Here is a 14,905-nt window from a genome sequence, read left to right as displayed (position 1 = left end):
CCCAGAATTCGGCTGCCCCCATGGCAGTAGGGAATACCAGCTCCCGAAGTATTGCTGCAGTTTTCTTTGCTCCATAAAAGGAGAACAAGCCACAAAACCCCATCCTTTCAGCTTCCTTCTAATTATTTCCATTTCTTTCATAGGCTCCCAGAAAACAAGTGTTAGTAAATACAGTCGCTGCTGCTGTGCTCAGATCAGCTTAGATTCCGGGCTCCTATTTTTCATACATGTAGCATTTCCTCCCTAACTGCCTTAGGGTGCCTTTTCGAATAAACATTGAATTCCAACCCTAGTGCCCTGGGTTGTGTAGTTTGCGTTTTGAAATCAAGAATGTCCGTGAACTGAGGGAAAAATACCAACACACTATTAGCAGAAATATTCAATTCCTGAGCTTTACTTTCTATTATTTTTCAGCTTGTGCCTTGAGACAATGAGGGCTAATGCAGGTGCAACTGTTTTATGATGACACTACATATTGAATACATAACAAACTCAAGGTACTGGATACAGTGGAAAAACACTTCCTGTAACATGACAGTGGTCTGACTTAACCCTTCCAAGTTCCCAGGAGATGTACACATGTATGTATCTGTGTGAATAAACATGTTTTCATAAAATGTTAAACCCAATACACTTTTAGAATCAGCTCAATTCTTTCACTTGATAATAATTTACCTGAAAGCAACCCCCCAGTTATCTAAACATAATTTGGAAAGCACAATTCTACTGAGGTTAATATACCCTATTCTTCATTGTCCGTCTCCTTAAACAGAAAAACATGGTGATTTGCCCTAACACATATTTTAAATATTAAGTTGCTCAAATATTAAAGTGAAAGAAAGAACAAAAGAAACAAATCACCAGCAGACTGCTACTTCTTTTAGACCATCCATATTATAAGAGATTTGTGTGCTGTGATAGCTGCAACAAGTTGCTAGTAAATTCCCAAATAACGTCAGGAAGTTGACAGTGTATCATTACTGGGCATAAAAAGGTGGCCAAGAGCTTTGACATTTTAAGTTTGCTGAATACAGTTCACAGGCACATTTTCCCTTTTACAAACAGGAGAAAATGACTATAGTTTTAATTTTCTAATGAAAGAACAGGAAAATACAACCTCGGGAATGCTTTTATACAAGCAATTAGTGATATTACTCTGCACTCCCCACAAAGAAACACTAATTTTCTTCCCAATTATATTCTGATTTAATGCAAAACTTCAGTAAATTATTAAAATTCAGGACAAAGGTCATTGACTCTCCCCTTAACAATCAACTGTGAAATAATATTGGTCACCTGGCCAAGAAGAGTCAATGTTTATTAACTATTATCATGTGATTCTTCCACTGTGATATTCACTGATACTTTTATTTGTGTTCATCCAATGCTAGATATTCATCATATTTTGAAAACCTATTCACATCTTTTAGAGATGTTCTTTACATTGGAACAGGCTCATTATAATTTTTGATATTCTAACCTGCCCAGATTGTATTGATAGGGTTTTCTTATTTTTTGCCATCTAATTATACTTCTAAAAAATCAAATCAGCACATGCACTGAAACCAGAAGTGATTTCAAACACACTTGTTTTTTCTTCACTATCACTATCACAAAGAGGATGGTAATTCAGAAGTAACAACATTTAAAGGACTTATAAAATACAGTATATTGCATTGCCCCCTCAAATTTCTATTACTGGACAGATAAAAATTAAATAGATTCTTAGGACAAATTAGAGTGCTTTCCACTATTTTTTTTTTTAATCTTAAAACTACAGCTGTAATGAGAGGGATGTTTTAGAGGTTTTATAATTTTGTTAATTAACTCTTCAGATTAAAATTTTTCTTCTGTCCAGTTTTTTTTCTTTGCTCAGGAGAACTTAAATTGTTCATTGCTCACCAACCTTGGTTTTTTCTGGTTCCCCGGGCCATTTCTATATTTAATTCCCTCTCTGCCTTGACTATTTCTCTCACTCTCTACCCACAGCCGTCCTTTCACCCCTTCGTCAACTCTATCTCCAAAATTTCCTAGTATCTGGTTTCACACAACAAGGAATATTGAAACTTTACTGTGTGCACAGCCATGTATCACAGGGACTGCTAAGAAAGCATATAACATGGACACAAGAGCGCTTACAATTTTAAGGGGATGACAACCCTTAAAAATGGAGAATAATTTGGTATGAAAAACCAGTGTCACTCGGCTCAACACCCAGATTCCTCTTCTCCTGCTTAAAACACACCCTGGTGAGGTACAAGGTCCTTTCATTGACCACTGCAGTTCACACCCAAATCAAATTCATTTTATCTCAACAATAGAAAGAGGTATTTATTAACATCTGCCGAGTGCCCCTAATGTTGCTTATCTACACAGAGCCTACATTCCATCCTGATAATTTCTCCCCTCTGTAATTCTGTTAACATTTTCCAGGATTTCAATATTAGTAGAGGCAGGAGAATCTATCTCGAGTTGCTAACAAAGAGAAAAAAAAACCCTCAAGAGAATAATTCAATTCTCTAATAAATATGTTGAATGAAGTGTATAACATTTGGGTTTCCCTCCTCACTCCTACCCCAAATTGAAGGCTTTTCCCACCCCTCCATATTTCAGACAACTGCCCATTTCTAAAATTAGAATCAAATTCAAACCCCAAACTCAAAACCTCAGACAATAGCAAAACAACCGGTTCTGTTGTCTATATTGAATATAGGTGATTTCAGAAGAGCCATTAGGATAAATATATTTGTTCACTTGTCTTTATAAGTTTATAAGTTTTTATTTTAACAAAACAAACAAAAAACTACCAGACTGCTGCTTCTTTCAGATCATACATATTATAAGAGATGTGTCTACTGTGATATCCGCAATAAGTTGCTAGTAAATTCCCAAATAACATAAGGAAATTGACAGTGTATCATCACTGGGCATAAAAAGGTGACCAAGAGCTTTAACATTTTAAGTTTGCTGAATACAGTTCATAGGTACATTTTCCCTCTTACACACAGCAGAAAATTACTATAGCTTTAGTTTTCTAAATCAAGAAAGAACAGGAAAATACAATCTCGGGAATGTTTCCATACACACTATTTATACAATAACTACATAAGAATATATGTATGCAGAAACTTCTCAGGAAAGAAAGGTGGAAAGCAAAACATATACAGCAGAGCACATATGGGCTAGACATTAAGGTCAACACTTCATATACCACATCTTAAATCAATTTGGTCCTCCAAACTATCCAATAAGGATGACCTGTGTACCCATTTTACAATGGAGAAAAATAAGGCTCGGCAAGGCTTAGAGAGCAGCTGAAAAGAGCTTGCGAATCATTGAAAGCCTTTCTAGAAAGAACTAAAGTTTCATCCATAAGAATAATAATCATCCTCAAATCAAAGCCATAGCAAAGACCCCGGAGGCAACTTTATAACTGAGGGACAGTCCACATAGCTGGAAACCAATATTCCTGGGAATGCTGCCTGCCTAGAGCATTCGTCCAGAAAGCAAAGGGGCCTGCCTAGAATTACTAATATTTGTAAAGTTAATCATTGTTAACAGGCACTCAATTGCTTGCTTTTAATTCCTAGAGGGACTAATTGATCCTGATACCCCACATCAGTTTCTAAACACATGCTTTGGGCCTCTGGTTAGAAGCAGAGACTGTGTAGAACACAAAAGTTGGTAGCAGGATAGGCTATAACAAAGACTTCTATAAATACTTTAAAATTAAACCTCATTTTCCACAAAAAATGTCACAGTGATGTCCATGTGAACAAAGAAGCTTTGAGGAAATAACTAGAGGAAAATCAAGACAGCTTGAATGTCTCCTAGCATTTATTTTTCTTTTTTTAATAAACAAGTTGTGATAGACAACCTCAGCCAAAACAACTCTCCTCTCCAATAAAACCAGCTCTATGGAACTGAGTCAGCCTCTATTTTAATTTGGACCTCAAAATGTGCTTTTGGTGTTTTTCATATTGAAACAAAAAATAACATGAAAATTAATCAGAGTTGCAGTCAATTGGACTAATCTAAACATAAAGCAACAATTGTACTTATTAAGCACACAGGTAAGAGACAATAAAAGGGTGGTTAAAATCTGATTTTGTCTGATGTTCAATTCTGTTGTATTTGTGAATCTACATTTTCATTTACCTTAATTATTCCAGGTTAATTTAGCTATAATGCAGAGAGTTATTGATTATTTAGATGATAAATATTCAATAGGATTATCTAGCAATTTTTTTAACTGGAAATGAATAAGGCATATTACATATTGTCAAATTTGGCACTATTTAAAAATTTAAAGTGCCACTGAATTTCAATACACAATATAACATTTCATTTACTAAGAAAGATTTTTTTTTCTTTGCACTAGCTGAAGTTAGTAAGGGCCAGGAAAAATTGAGGTACACAAATTGTTAAACTGAAAAAAAAAAAAGAAAGGTAATCAAACTGTTCCCCTGATACTTATTTTTTTAGCGCTTGAGTCCTGAATTAGCTTAGCCTTTTCTCGATCTTAAGGAAACCAACAAAAACAAAACTAAAACTATATTTTGCAAACAGTCTCAAAAGGTAACAATAAATAGACAATTTTTTTTTTCTTTTCCTTTTTTTAAATACCACCAGGCAGAGTCTTGGAAGGATTTTTGGTTATTTGACTTGTGTTTCTGTTATGGGTTTTTCCAGTGCTTTGATATTTGAATTTTGCTCTGATATGTATATATATATCCCAAACATGTCAGAGAGGTAGAAGGGAAATAAATTCCCATCTTAAGAAGCAATTAGCTTTGAGGTCTAAGTTCAATTTTGTGGCAACAGATAAACTCTTACTTTATATTTGCTGGCCCAATTAGACAGAAGATTTTTGAGAAAACATCCTTAACCAAGACCACTTCTAGGACTGACCTCTACATTTAGCAGCTCAATCGAAAACAGACATTAGATACTACTGGTAGGATTCTACTGGGTATAATTTTATACAGAGCAAGCAGGCAATATGTATTTAAAACTTTTAAAAACCTCACAGACCTAAAACACCTACTTCTAGAAATTCATCCTGAGGCAATAATAAAGGGAATGTGTACAAAGATTTTTCATATGAGGATACCCAATGCAACATTATTTGCATTATTGAAAACTTGAATGCAATGTGAATGTCCAACATTAAGTGACCTAGTTCAATAAATTATAGAGAGGTATGTATATATATATATATAAAATGTTATTAAAATCTGTTGTAAAATATATTTAATGGCATAATAGGAAAGTGTTCAAAATATATTAGGGTTTAAAATTAGGCTTGAAAAAACTATAATCATGAAAAGTTTACCTGTAAAAATATATCCTGAGAAAGAAGAAGAGGATGAGGGGGAAATATAACAAGCTGTTTGTAGTGGCTGATGACGTTATAAGTACTTTTTACGTTCCTCTATGTGAGTGTGCTTTTCTGTAATTTTCAAATTTTCTCTTATAAACATGCATGACTTTCATATTCAGAAGAAGAAGAATTATTCAGTTTTGAGAGGAACAGAGAGATTCAGTACTAAAGCCATGCCTGCTTAACATACAGGGATTGTAGCAGATAGAAATGGCCCCTGATGCCCAATATTGTATCTCAAATATTCATCATATATTTAAAATGAAGCCATTTCTGCCTGTCATACCAAGTCAAACAGCTACTCCACTTAGGATGCAAAGCTCATGAGCAACACTGAGGGAAGTTAGTGCGCAGTATACTTAGAAATCCCAGAATTATGGAGAGAAGGAAGCTATCAACTTCTATTAGCTTGCCTCAGAGGTAGACCAAAACCACTGTCCCCCAGACACCACTACTATCTTCCCTTTGTTTCTCAATCTGAAATTTAATTGTTAAGTCAATTTTCTCTTCAAAAATCTTAATTAGCCTGGGTGGGGTTAAAGAAACTTCATTCATTTATATAATAGTAAATATTTTCAAGAATGGTTTGAATAAACTGGTAAGAATAATTCTCAAGAAGAGGGTCTATCAACTAACTGGGGAAAAAAGGAGGGGCCACCAGCAAAGGCTTATGGGAAGAGTGTTTAGAGACATGGCTTCCATTGGAGATGACTGAAATTGATTTGACCAGGAAAATGCAGCCCCACTTTCAACCCAGTGACATGCAAGTAAACTTCTGGAACACAGCCCATCCCTAAATGTGAAACAACCTGTGTAAATGCTGCCATTTTGCAGCCCAGTGCTTGGGCAGAAAGCTCACTTTTGGCTTCTCAAGTTTCACAAGAGGGGAAAACCCACTTTCTTTCCCCTGGAAGGTCAACTATATTCATAGGAACGAAAGTTTTATATCAGCCAATCTGATTTCATGTTCTCACAGTTTCCTTGGCCTGCAGATCATTCTTCCTACACATGGGTGTTCATTATTTTAACTATTAAGAATATTTGTAAGAAGAGGGGTAATGAGGTTGAAACCAAAGTCAGCCAGCCTTATGAGATTTAAGGTGAGTACTGGAGGCTCAAGTCTACCTGACAGGTGGAGTCACTTTGAGGCTCTTGATTTAGCCCAAAATGAAAGAAAAATGCAAGATAAGAAGAACATGGCCCTCATTCAGCTATGTCACTTGCCAGCAATTCGACTTTGGGTGGTTCATGTAATGATACTGAGCTTCGGTTTCCTTATCTGTCAACAAAGATGGCCAGATTCAATTAAATCAAAGATCTTTGCCAGATCTAAAATGCAGTGATGTGCCTGTCTTGACAGAGACAGACAACTCAGGAAGACTTCTTTGCATAGGGTGAATCCAAATGTCTCGTTTCACAAAGACACTGGAAATCAGAGATGATGTACAAGAAAGGCAACTGGTGCTCAGTGTTGCTGAAAGAGCACAGCTTCATCATTTTCCTTGCAATACAGATATTTAACCACTCAACCATTCTAGAAAAAGAATGCCAGAGAACTTGTGAAATATAATACTTTCAACCACGGGTATTGGCTCTGAGAAGCTCAGCTTCCTAGAGACCTGTGTTTCTTACAAAGTTCAGGTAGCTGCCCAGAGAAGCAGCTGGCTTTCATCTTGTTTATCATTAATTCTGGAAAGTAGCACGAGTCATATGTAAGACCGAGTCCCTGCATGCACAGCAAGTGTGAAAACTACACAACTGATGTGGTAGTCACTACATGTGATTTAGAAATGGTATCACCCAGAGAGAGAAGATTTAGAAAGGAGGATAGATATTATATTCAGGGTTTTGTACATAAGAATAAGGTCTACAGCAGCTAAGGAAATGCGAGTTTAAAGTAACATCCTTTCCGCCTAATACCAGAAGACCCTCCTTAAATAAAAAGCTCATTATATTTGGTAAAAGATTGTACATATTTTTAATTTAGAAGGTATCAGCTGAGATATTAATGTAGGGTGTGAAGGGAGGAAAAAAGGTCATATGCCTAATATTTTACCATAACAGTATTAGCAAATGTATTAAACCAAGGCCATATCACAGGACAGCGTTTCCTTTTCAACTGTTTCCTTTGTACATACAACTCTATTGAGTGAGAGACAGAAGATGTATGCTTTGGTGCCATCTAAGACCAACCAGCTTGGAGGTTTTCCTTTAAGGTTGAGTGAATGAATCAGTCATAGGAAAACTAACTTCTCTACCAGAAAATTTGGAGAGGGAGCACTGATGACATAGGAGTAAGGAAAAGATGACCAGGTAAATGATAAACCTCAGTCAGGACAATGCCTTGATAAACCCCCAGCTATTCTCACACGATGCTGGGTTCTCACTAGCAGTATTCACTGGCATTACATTCACATTTTCCTGCAATTAGGAAGAAGAAGTAATAAGAAAACTAACATAAGAAACCTTGATTCTGTGCCTGTGAGACAATCTGCAAAAAGAGGTTGACAAGAGACCCATTTTAAACAAGGCAAAACCTCTATTATTCTTTAAAGGGTCCAGATTGTACTTTGGCCAAGCAGATGATCAGAGTAAATTCTTTCCCTACCACTTTTCAAAACAAAAGCAAAAAATCTTAACAATTCTGGCGTGGACTTGTTTTTGTTTTTTTTTTTTTTTTGCCCAGGCTGAAATACAGTGGCGCAATCTCACCTCACTGCAACCTCTGCCTCCCGGATTCAAGCTATTCTCCCACCTCAGCCTCCTGAGTAGCTGGGATTACAGGCACGCGCCATGACATCTGGCTAACTTTTTTTTTTTTGTATTTTTAGTAGAGATGGGTTTTCACCATGTTGTTCAGGCTGGTCTCAAACTCCTGACCTGATGATCCACCCGCCTTGGCCTCCCAAAGTGCTGGGATTACAGATGTGAGCCACCGCGCCTAGCCCCTGAGGTGGAACTTTCTACTATCCATGTTAGTAGATCCATTTGCATGCAGGCCACCTAAAAATGGGCCACACCTAACATTTTGCACAGCCATACAAAGCCACTAAGTGGGAACACCTACCTAGGGCACTCCTGTGGGTATGTTCAGCTTGTGTGCTCTCTTTGTCTTCTCTATGACGTCATTCAATGTCACATATTACGTAAAAACCACAGGACAGGGGTGATATCCTGCATTGTGCTATGCTTTGTAACTGCTGATGCACCATATTTCAGCTTTGTTATTTTGTTTTAGCCCAAATCACACAAAACTATAGCTAATAATTTTCTAGGAAAAAAGCAATTTAACCAGTAATTAATATGAAATCAACCTATTCATTCCACTTACAGTATTATGTTTGTTAGGGATTTTATACTTGAAAGTATGGCCAAATATATCAATGAGAATTAATGAACTTCTGCTACACACCAAAATGTAGATAAATCCCAGAAATGTAATGTGAAGCAAAAGAAGCCAGACACACATGAAAGGTGCATACGTTATGATTCCATTTCTATAAAGCACAGAAACAGATATTTAACTTAGGTGGCTGCAAATCAGGTGAGAGGTTGCCCTGGGTAGTGGTTTGGGGCAGGGCAGGGAGCACCACAGTCAAGCGGGAAGAGGCTCCAGGAAGTTAGTTAGGGTTTCTTTCTTGCTGTCTGTGCTGGTTACATGGGTACATTGTTACTGAAAATTCACTGAGCTAAACTCTTATGATATATGTACTTTTCAATATCATATACTTCGATAACAAGTTTAAAATGCATAGAAAAGAAAGAGAAATAAAGTTTCTGTACCACACATTTTTGAAGTTTGCAGCCTGTCACAAAAAAAGATTCCCAACGTCCAACTTACCTCCTTAAAGGGACCCTTAAATCACTCAGACAAACAGCCTTGGAGCAGGACTCAAAGGACTTGATGTCTAGGTTTGTTTGTCTGACTTTGGACAAAGCCACTTTAACTTTCTTAATCTATTTCCTCTTCTATCAAAAAATGAAATGGGATTACATATTCTCTGTATTTATTTCTTGAATAAGTGAAGTGAAAGAACATTACAACTCTAAAATGTTAGTCTTTTCTCTTGGTTCAAAACTCATTATTGACTTGCTCGGAAAATGTGTCCCTCTTCTCCGAGAGCATGGACTTTGGAGTCAGACAATGTAGATCTGTTACTTACGATCTATCTGTAGGAACTCAAGATGTCACCTAAACTATCTGAACCTCAAGCACTTCATTTACAAAAATGGAAATAGAAATGCCTATTTTACATGGCTCATGTTAAGGTTAAAGAAAATGAGTATAAGCCAAGTGCTTGGCATATAATGGCTACTCAATAATGATGCCTGCCATTCATGTTTGACTACTTAAAACTCAATGTAAAATCAAGCAACATTAGAGTAGATGCAAGTGTTTGCTCTTCACCTGCCTTCCTCACCTAAGAAAAATAAAGATTTGGAAACCAAGCACATCAGACGTTCTCTTTAAGTCCTATAGTAAGTTGACTTTCTATGAGGGACAGTGTTATCACAAGTTGTAGGATTGCCAGGTGGTTGTTTGTTTCTCTACTTACCTAAAGAAAAGTAAAAACCAGCCTCATACCAGTCTTGAGCTGGCACTACCTCTAAAGATACCAGAAGCAGCAAGTGGAGAAAACAATTTTTGTTTCCATTAAGCTGGCCACAATGTTATTTGAGCCAAAAGTCTTTCAAGAATTTCTGTTAAGAAATCCAGCTGGGTGTGGTGGCTCACGCCTACAATCCCAACAGTTTGGGAGGCTGAGGTGGGTAGATCTCCTGATGTCAGGAGTTCGAGACCAGCCTGACCAATATGATGAAACCTGGTCTCTATTAAAAATACAAAAATTAGCTGGGCATGGTGGCAGGGGCCTGTAGTCCCAGCTACTTGGGAGGCTGAGGCAGGAGAATCGCTTGAATGTGGGAGGCAGAGCTTGCAGTGAGCCGAGATTGTACCACTGCACTCCAGCCTGGGCAACGGAGTAAAACTCCGTCTCAAACAAACAAACAAAAAAGAAATAAGACATTCATATGGTGCATGAAAACTGACAAGAAAGCATGAGTTTGGGACAATGAGAGGAACCACAAAGTATCAATTGTGTTTTAAATGATGATATCTGAAATACACACAGAGGGAAGAATGGAAAACAAAGCCACAGGAACAAAACAATTCAATATAAAGTTCATTGTGCCACCAGCGGCCTATCATCTAAATTGTCTTAGCATTCACACTTCTCGCAAATTTGTGATCAATCACATAATCGCTTCTTAAATTGATAAATGGCATAAAGGATATGTTATATTTTATCTTTGACATTTAAGGTATTTTTTTTTTTCTTTAAAGCAATTTTCTGTGTAGTAAAATGCTGGCAAGTTGCTATCTAAGTCCAAAACTATGCCAGCCAATGCAGTAGCCACTAGCCACATATATGGCTACTGAGAACTTAAAATGTGTCCACACAAAAATTGAGACTTCTATAGATATAAAATATACCTGGAATTTCAATCTGAATACGAAAAATAGAATGTAAAATATTTCATTAATAACTTAGAGTCATTTGTCAATATAATATTTTGAATATATTAAGTCAAAGACTTTAAAATTAAATTTACCTTTTTAAAAATGTAGTTACTGGCCGGGCGCGGTGGCTCAAGCCGCACGCACTTTGGGAGGCGAGACGGAGGGCGGATCACGAGGTCAGGAAGAGCGAGACGCATCCTAGCTAACCGGTGAAACCCCGTCCTCTACTAAAAAATACAAAAATCTACCCGGGCGGGTTGCGGGCGCCTGGAGTCCCGCAGCTACCTCGGAGCTGAGGCAGGAGAATGCGGCGGGAACCCGGGGAGCGGAGGCTTGCAGTGAGCTGAGACGCGGCCCACTAGCACTCCAGCCTGGGTGACAGAGAGAGCTCAGTCTCAAAAAATTAAAATAAAATAAAATAAAAAAATAAAAATGTAGTTACTATACAATTTAAAATTAGATGTGTGATGTGCCTAGTATTCCTATTTAACTTTAAAGTTTTGCATTTGGTCTGCAAGTAACCTATATCATAGATGCATATAAAATTTATAAAATCAGGAAATTTCAGAATCATTAAGGGAAAGTAGAGCAGAGCCACAGCAATGCACAACTCCAGGGGGCGCTACTCACATCACAATCTGTAAAAAGTGATCCTCAGGACTTCGCAGGCCTCAGTCTGCATGGCCCTGTATTGAATGCTGTACAATCCATTCTCCCTATAAAATCAGCAATCCCTTCTAGAACATCCCTGGGGCAATCCCATAAAACTTTTCAGCACCCTTCACATCTTTTCCAAAACATATACAGAGTAATAAGATGAAAATACATAAAGTGAGTGGAAAATAGAGCTGACTATACTCTAGGATGCAGAAGATGGCCAGAACAACACCAAGTATGCAAAGTCTGAGATATATACAAGGATGCAGGGTTCTCAAGAAGGCTGTTTCCTTCCTAGGGACGAGAGGCATTTTTCAGAGGGTAACATTCACTTTAATTACAAAATGCACCCGCCTCTCTCTTCCAAGGGAGAAAAGCCTGTTGTTGCATTTATAATGTAGCTTTAGTTTTTGATGCCAAGAATGATTCAGTAAACACAGTTATGTTATGGTATACTATTTCTTATTCAGTACTCAAATTAATCTCAAGGCAGTGCTGGCATTAATTCAGTTTGACGCCTGTACTTAGGATTTCACATAGGTGCCTTCATCCAATTCTTCTTTGCAACTAATAAAATCTTAATTCATGGTAATATATTTATTTCTAGTTCAGTTCATGTTAAGGAGTGCAGTACTTTACAGAAAACTAATTAATATCAATCATATATTATAACACTTTTAATGGTTCATAGGAAAATCCTACACTGGGGGGAAGATTAGATGAACCAAGGGGTCTTAGCCCATCCTATTTACTCTATTTTTAGGACTTGAGAAAAAAACATCAAGCATCATTTCCAATATAAATTTAATTGAAGGTGTGCATCATAGGACGGCTGGGAATTAAGAACTCGGGTTCTTATCCCTAAAAGGAAATTGATTTGATGTGGCCCAAGAATGTAATTTACACCCTCAGACTCTGTTTTCCACCTATTTTGTGTAATAACCATATAATTTGCAGTTGGTGAAGATATTTAAATGGAGATGCATGGCATTATTAAAATAATGAACAACTTCACTAACAGCAAGCCTCCTGCAATTGTTGGTAACAACTCTACTTTTACATAACATTTGAGTAATGTTGAGGGCATCATATTTCTGGAGATTGCACACATAGCCAGCAGGATCGTTTAAGTGTGAGTTCTTGACTATGAGTGCCTGGAGTCGTGCAACACGGTGGTCCTCACATTTCCTTAAGGAGCTACATTTAAAACGCCGAATTCTCCTCCAGAAAACTGGAGCAGTGGATTACACAACTCCAAAATCTTTAAAATAAAATAAAACTAAAAGAATGCACTAGATCACTTGAAATGCATGGTCATAATATCCAGTCTTTCCAAATTAGGCATTTTATTCACTCTACAACAAATTATCCACGCTGACAAATGAACAGCTTTAAAAAAAAAAAAAAAAATGAAGTATGCTACATACTTATCTCTCTTTTTAAATTTTTTTTGTCTGTTTAGCAATCCACATACAAAACCTCCAAATCTGGTATACACACATATATGTATCTTTAAAAGCCTTCATCACTATAAATAAAACAAAACCCCACCTACCAATAGCATAAAGCCTCCTAGGTGCAGAGATAATGCCTCCTGATACTCACTTTCAAAACTGAATCCATAGAGGATAACCCCAACATGTGTGTCATTCATTTTACTGCAGTGCAAATACTGGCATCGCGAGATGAGGGAACACTCACAACAAGGGCTTCGGCAGGCCACTTTTTAATTCACAAGGGCACGGTGACGTGGGAGGGCACCTGAGAGTCACTGCTAAATGAACTCCACAATAGGGTACAAATCTGAAACCCAATCTTAGCCAGATACGAACGTAAGAGCAAATATGTACAGTATCATGTGCCTTCCAGCAGCCCTGTGTCTCGAGGGAGCTCTCTGACATCAGCAGTTGAGACAGGTGGTTCCCTTTCCAACTGTGGAAAATAAAACCCTAGTGCAGAGGCACTAAGTAAATATAGCAGTACTGTAATTTTTCCTTGGTGCGCTCTCCCTGTGATTTCTGTTCTGTGATGATACTTTATCCCAGGAACCCATTCAGGACATCCATCCATACCCATAACTGACTAAACATTTGCAAACTGGTTAATATTGGCATTAAAGAGGGTGTAGAAGACTCTGTTTTATGGTCCCAGTTGGTAGAGCTAGGGTTTTCCTCCTCTCTTTTATTTGGAATACGTTGTCAAGTGGCTGCTCAAAACTTTATTGGACTATGTCACCCTTTGTCCCCTGTTATTAATACAACCCAACAGAATGACAGACAAGAGTCAGACCATCTTAAAATCACATGCACAGAGCAGGTCAATACCAATCATATCCAGTTGGAGTCTGAGAGCTAAAATCAGCTGAGATGTACTAAGCCCTTTGTGGTCACAACTATTTGCTTTTGAATTTAAGAATTACTCACAGAAGGGCACCCCGTAACGTGTGTATAAAATTACTTAATTCAGCTTCTATTTCCCTTTCTGAACATAGATACTTTTACACTCTGACAGCCGCTGGCTCTTAAAGCATTCTCCTTTTTGTTGTATCTCCTTAGAAACACAAATCTTGTTCCCTGGCAGCGGTGGCGCTAAGTGCTGTACCACATGCCCAAACTAGTTCTCCCTCGCAGCTTTAATTCACAGTAAGTGGCATGAAAGGAGGTCAACCCTTCTCAGAAAACACTCAGAGTTCTTTTCGACTTCAGAATCTATTTCAGAAAGCCCTACTCCCTGGTATGTAAAGAGCAGCTTCCCATTTTGAAATTCTGGCCATAGCTATTGACAACTTTATGGAATGGTCCACAAAAGCCAAACACAGAGACATGATCACACTTTCAACTCTTGATCCTGATTCTCTGTGGATTCTGGAAATGATGTCAGACAAGGAAGTCAATAACTGCCATCCACTCTTCGCCCCCAGATGACCCTTTCATTTGAAAACTACTTATGGCATGCATACATGTTATGGCTTTCCTTCCCTGAGGTGTTCATTGAATGCTTAACTCAATAATGCCATCTTAATCCTGAAAGTTTCCATGGTGACCTACAACTGTAATAAACAAGTCTAAGGAATGGAAAATGAAGTCAGGTCCTCTTTAGTCTCCCTATTCTTCTTCACCTTTATGAATGCAGCCTTCTCTGCTTCTCTAAGTTCGTAGTTCACAGATTTGGGGGCTAGAATAAAAATAAAAATAGTAATACAGAAATAACATCCAGCATTCAGTGAATGCTTACTGTATGCCAAATGCTGTGCTGAGTAGTTCTGTAGATTATCTCATTTAATCCTTACACTAACAGTAGGAGTAAGTATTGTTACTAATCTGATTCTAAGGATAAAATCACTG

The 14,905-nt window shown here is 37.6% G+C and overlaps 1 protein-coding gene across 4 annotated transcripts in view; it reads right to left on the bottom strand.

Annotated features, from left to right (window-relative positions):
- The window catches only part of PPARGC1A (PPARG coactivator 1 alpha), a 698,009-nt gene that overhangs the window by 107,373 nt on the left and 575,731 nt on the right, over window positions 1–14,905 (bottom strand). The window contains exon 1 of one of the 4 annotated variants that reach the window (XM_017866774.1): window positions 13,167–13,199. The exons of the other annotated variants lie outside the window; for them this stretch is intronic. Within the exon in view, the coding sequence (XP_017722263.1) occupies window positions 13,167–13,184 (18 nt within the window). The 5' untranslated portion in view covers window positions 13,185–13,199. Of the gene's footprint in view, window positions 1–13,166; window positions 13,200–14,905 lie in introns of those variants that run through there. 4 annotated transcript variants of the gene reach the window in all.

The sequence above is a fragment of the Rhinopithecus bieti genome, unplaced genomic scaffold (assembly GCF_001698545.2).
Source record: "Rhinopithecus bieti isolate Rb0 unplaced genomic scaffold, ASM169854v2 scaffold_1599, whole genome shotgun sequence".
Classification (NCBI taxonomy): Eukaryota; Metazoa; Chordata; class Mammalia; order Primates; family Cercopithecidae; genus Rhinopithecus; species Rhinopithecus bieti.
The sequence above is the reverse complement of the archived record's forward strand: the minus strand, read 5'-3'. Positions and strand labels throughout refer to the sequence as shown.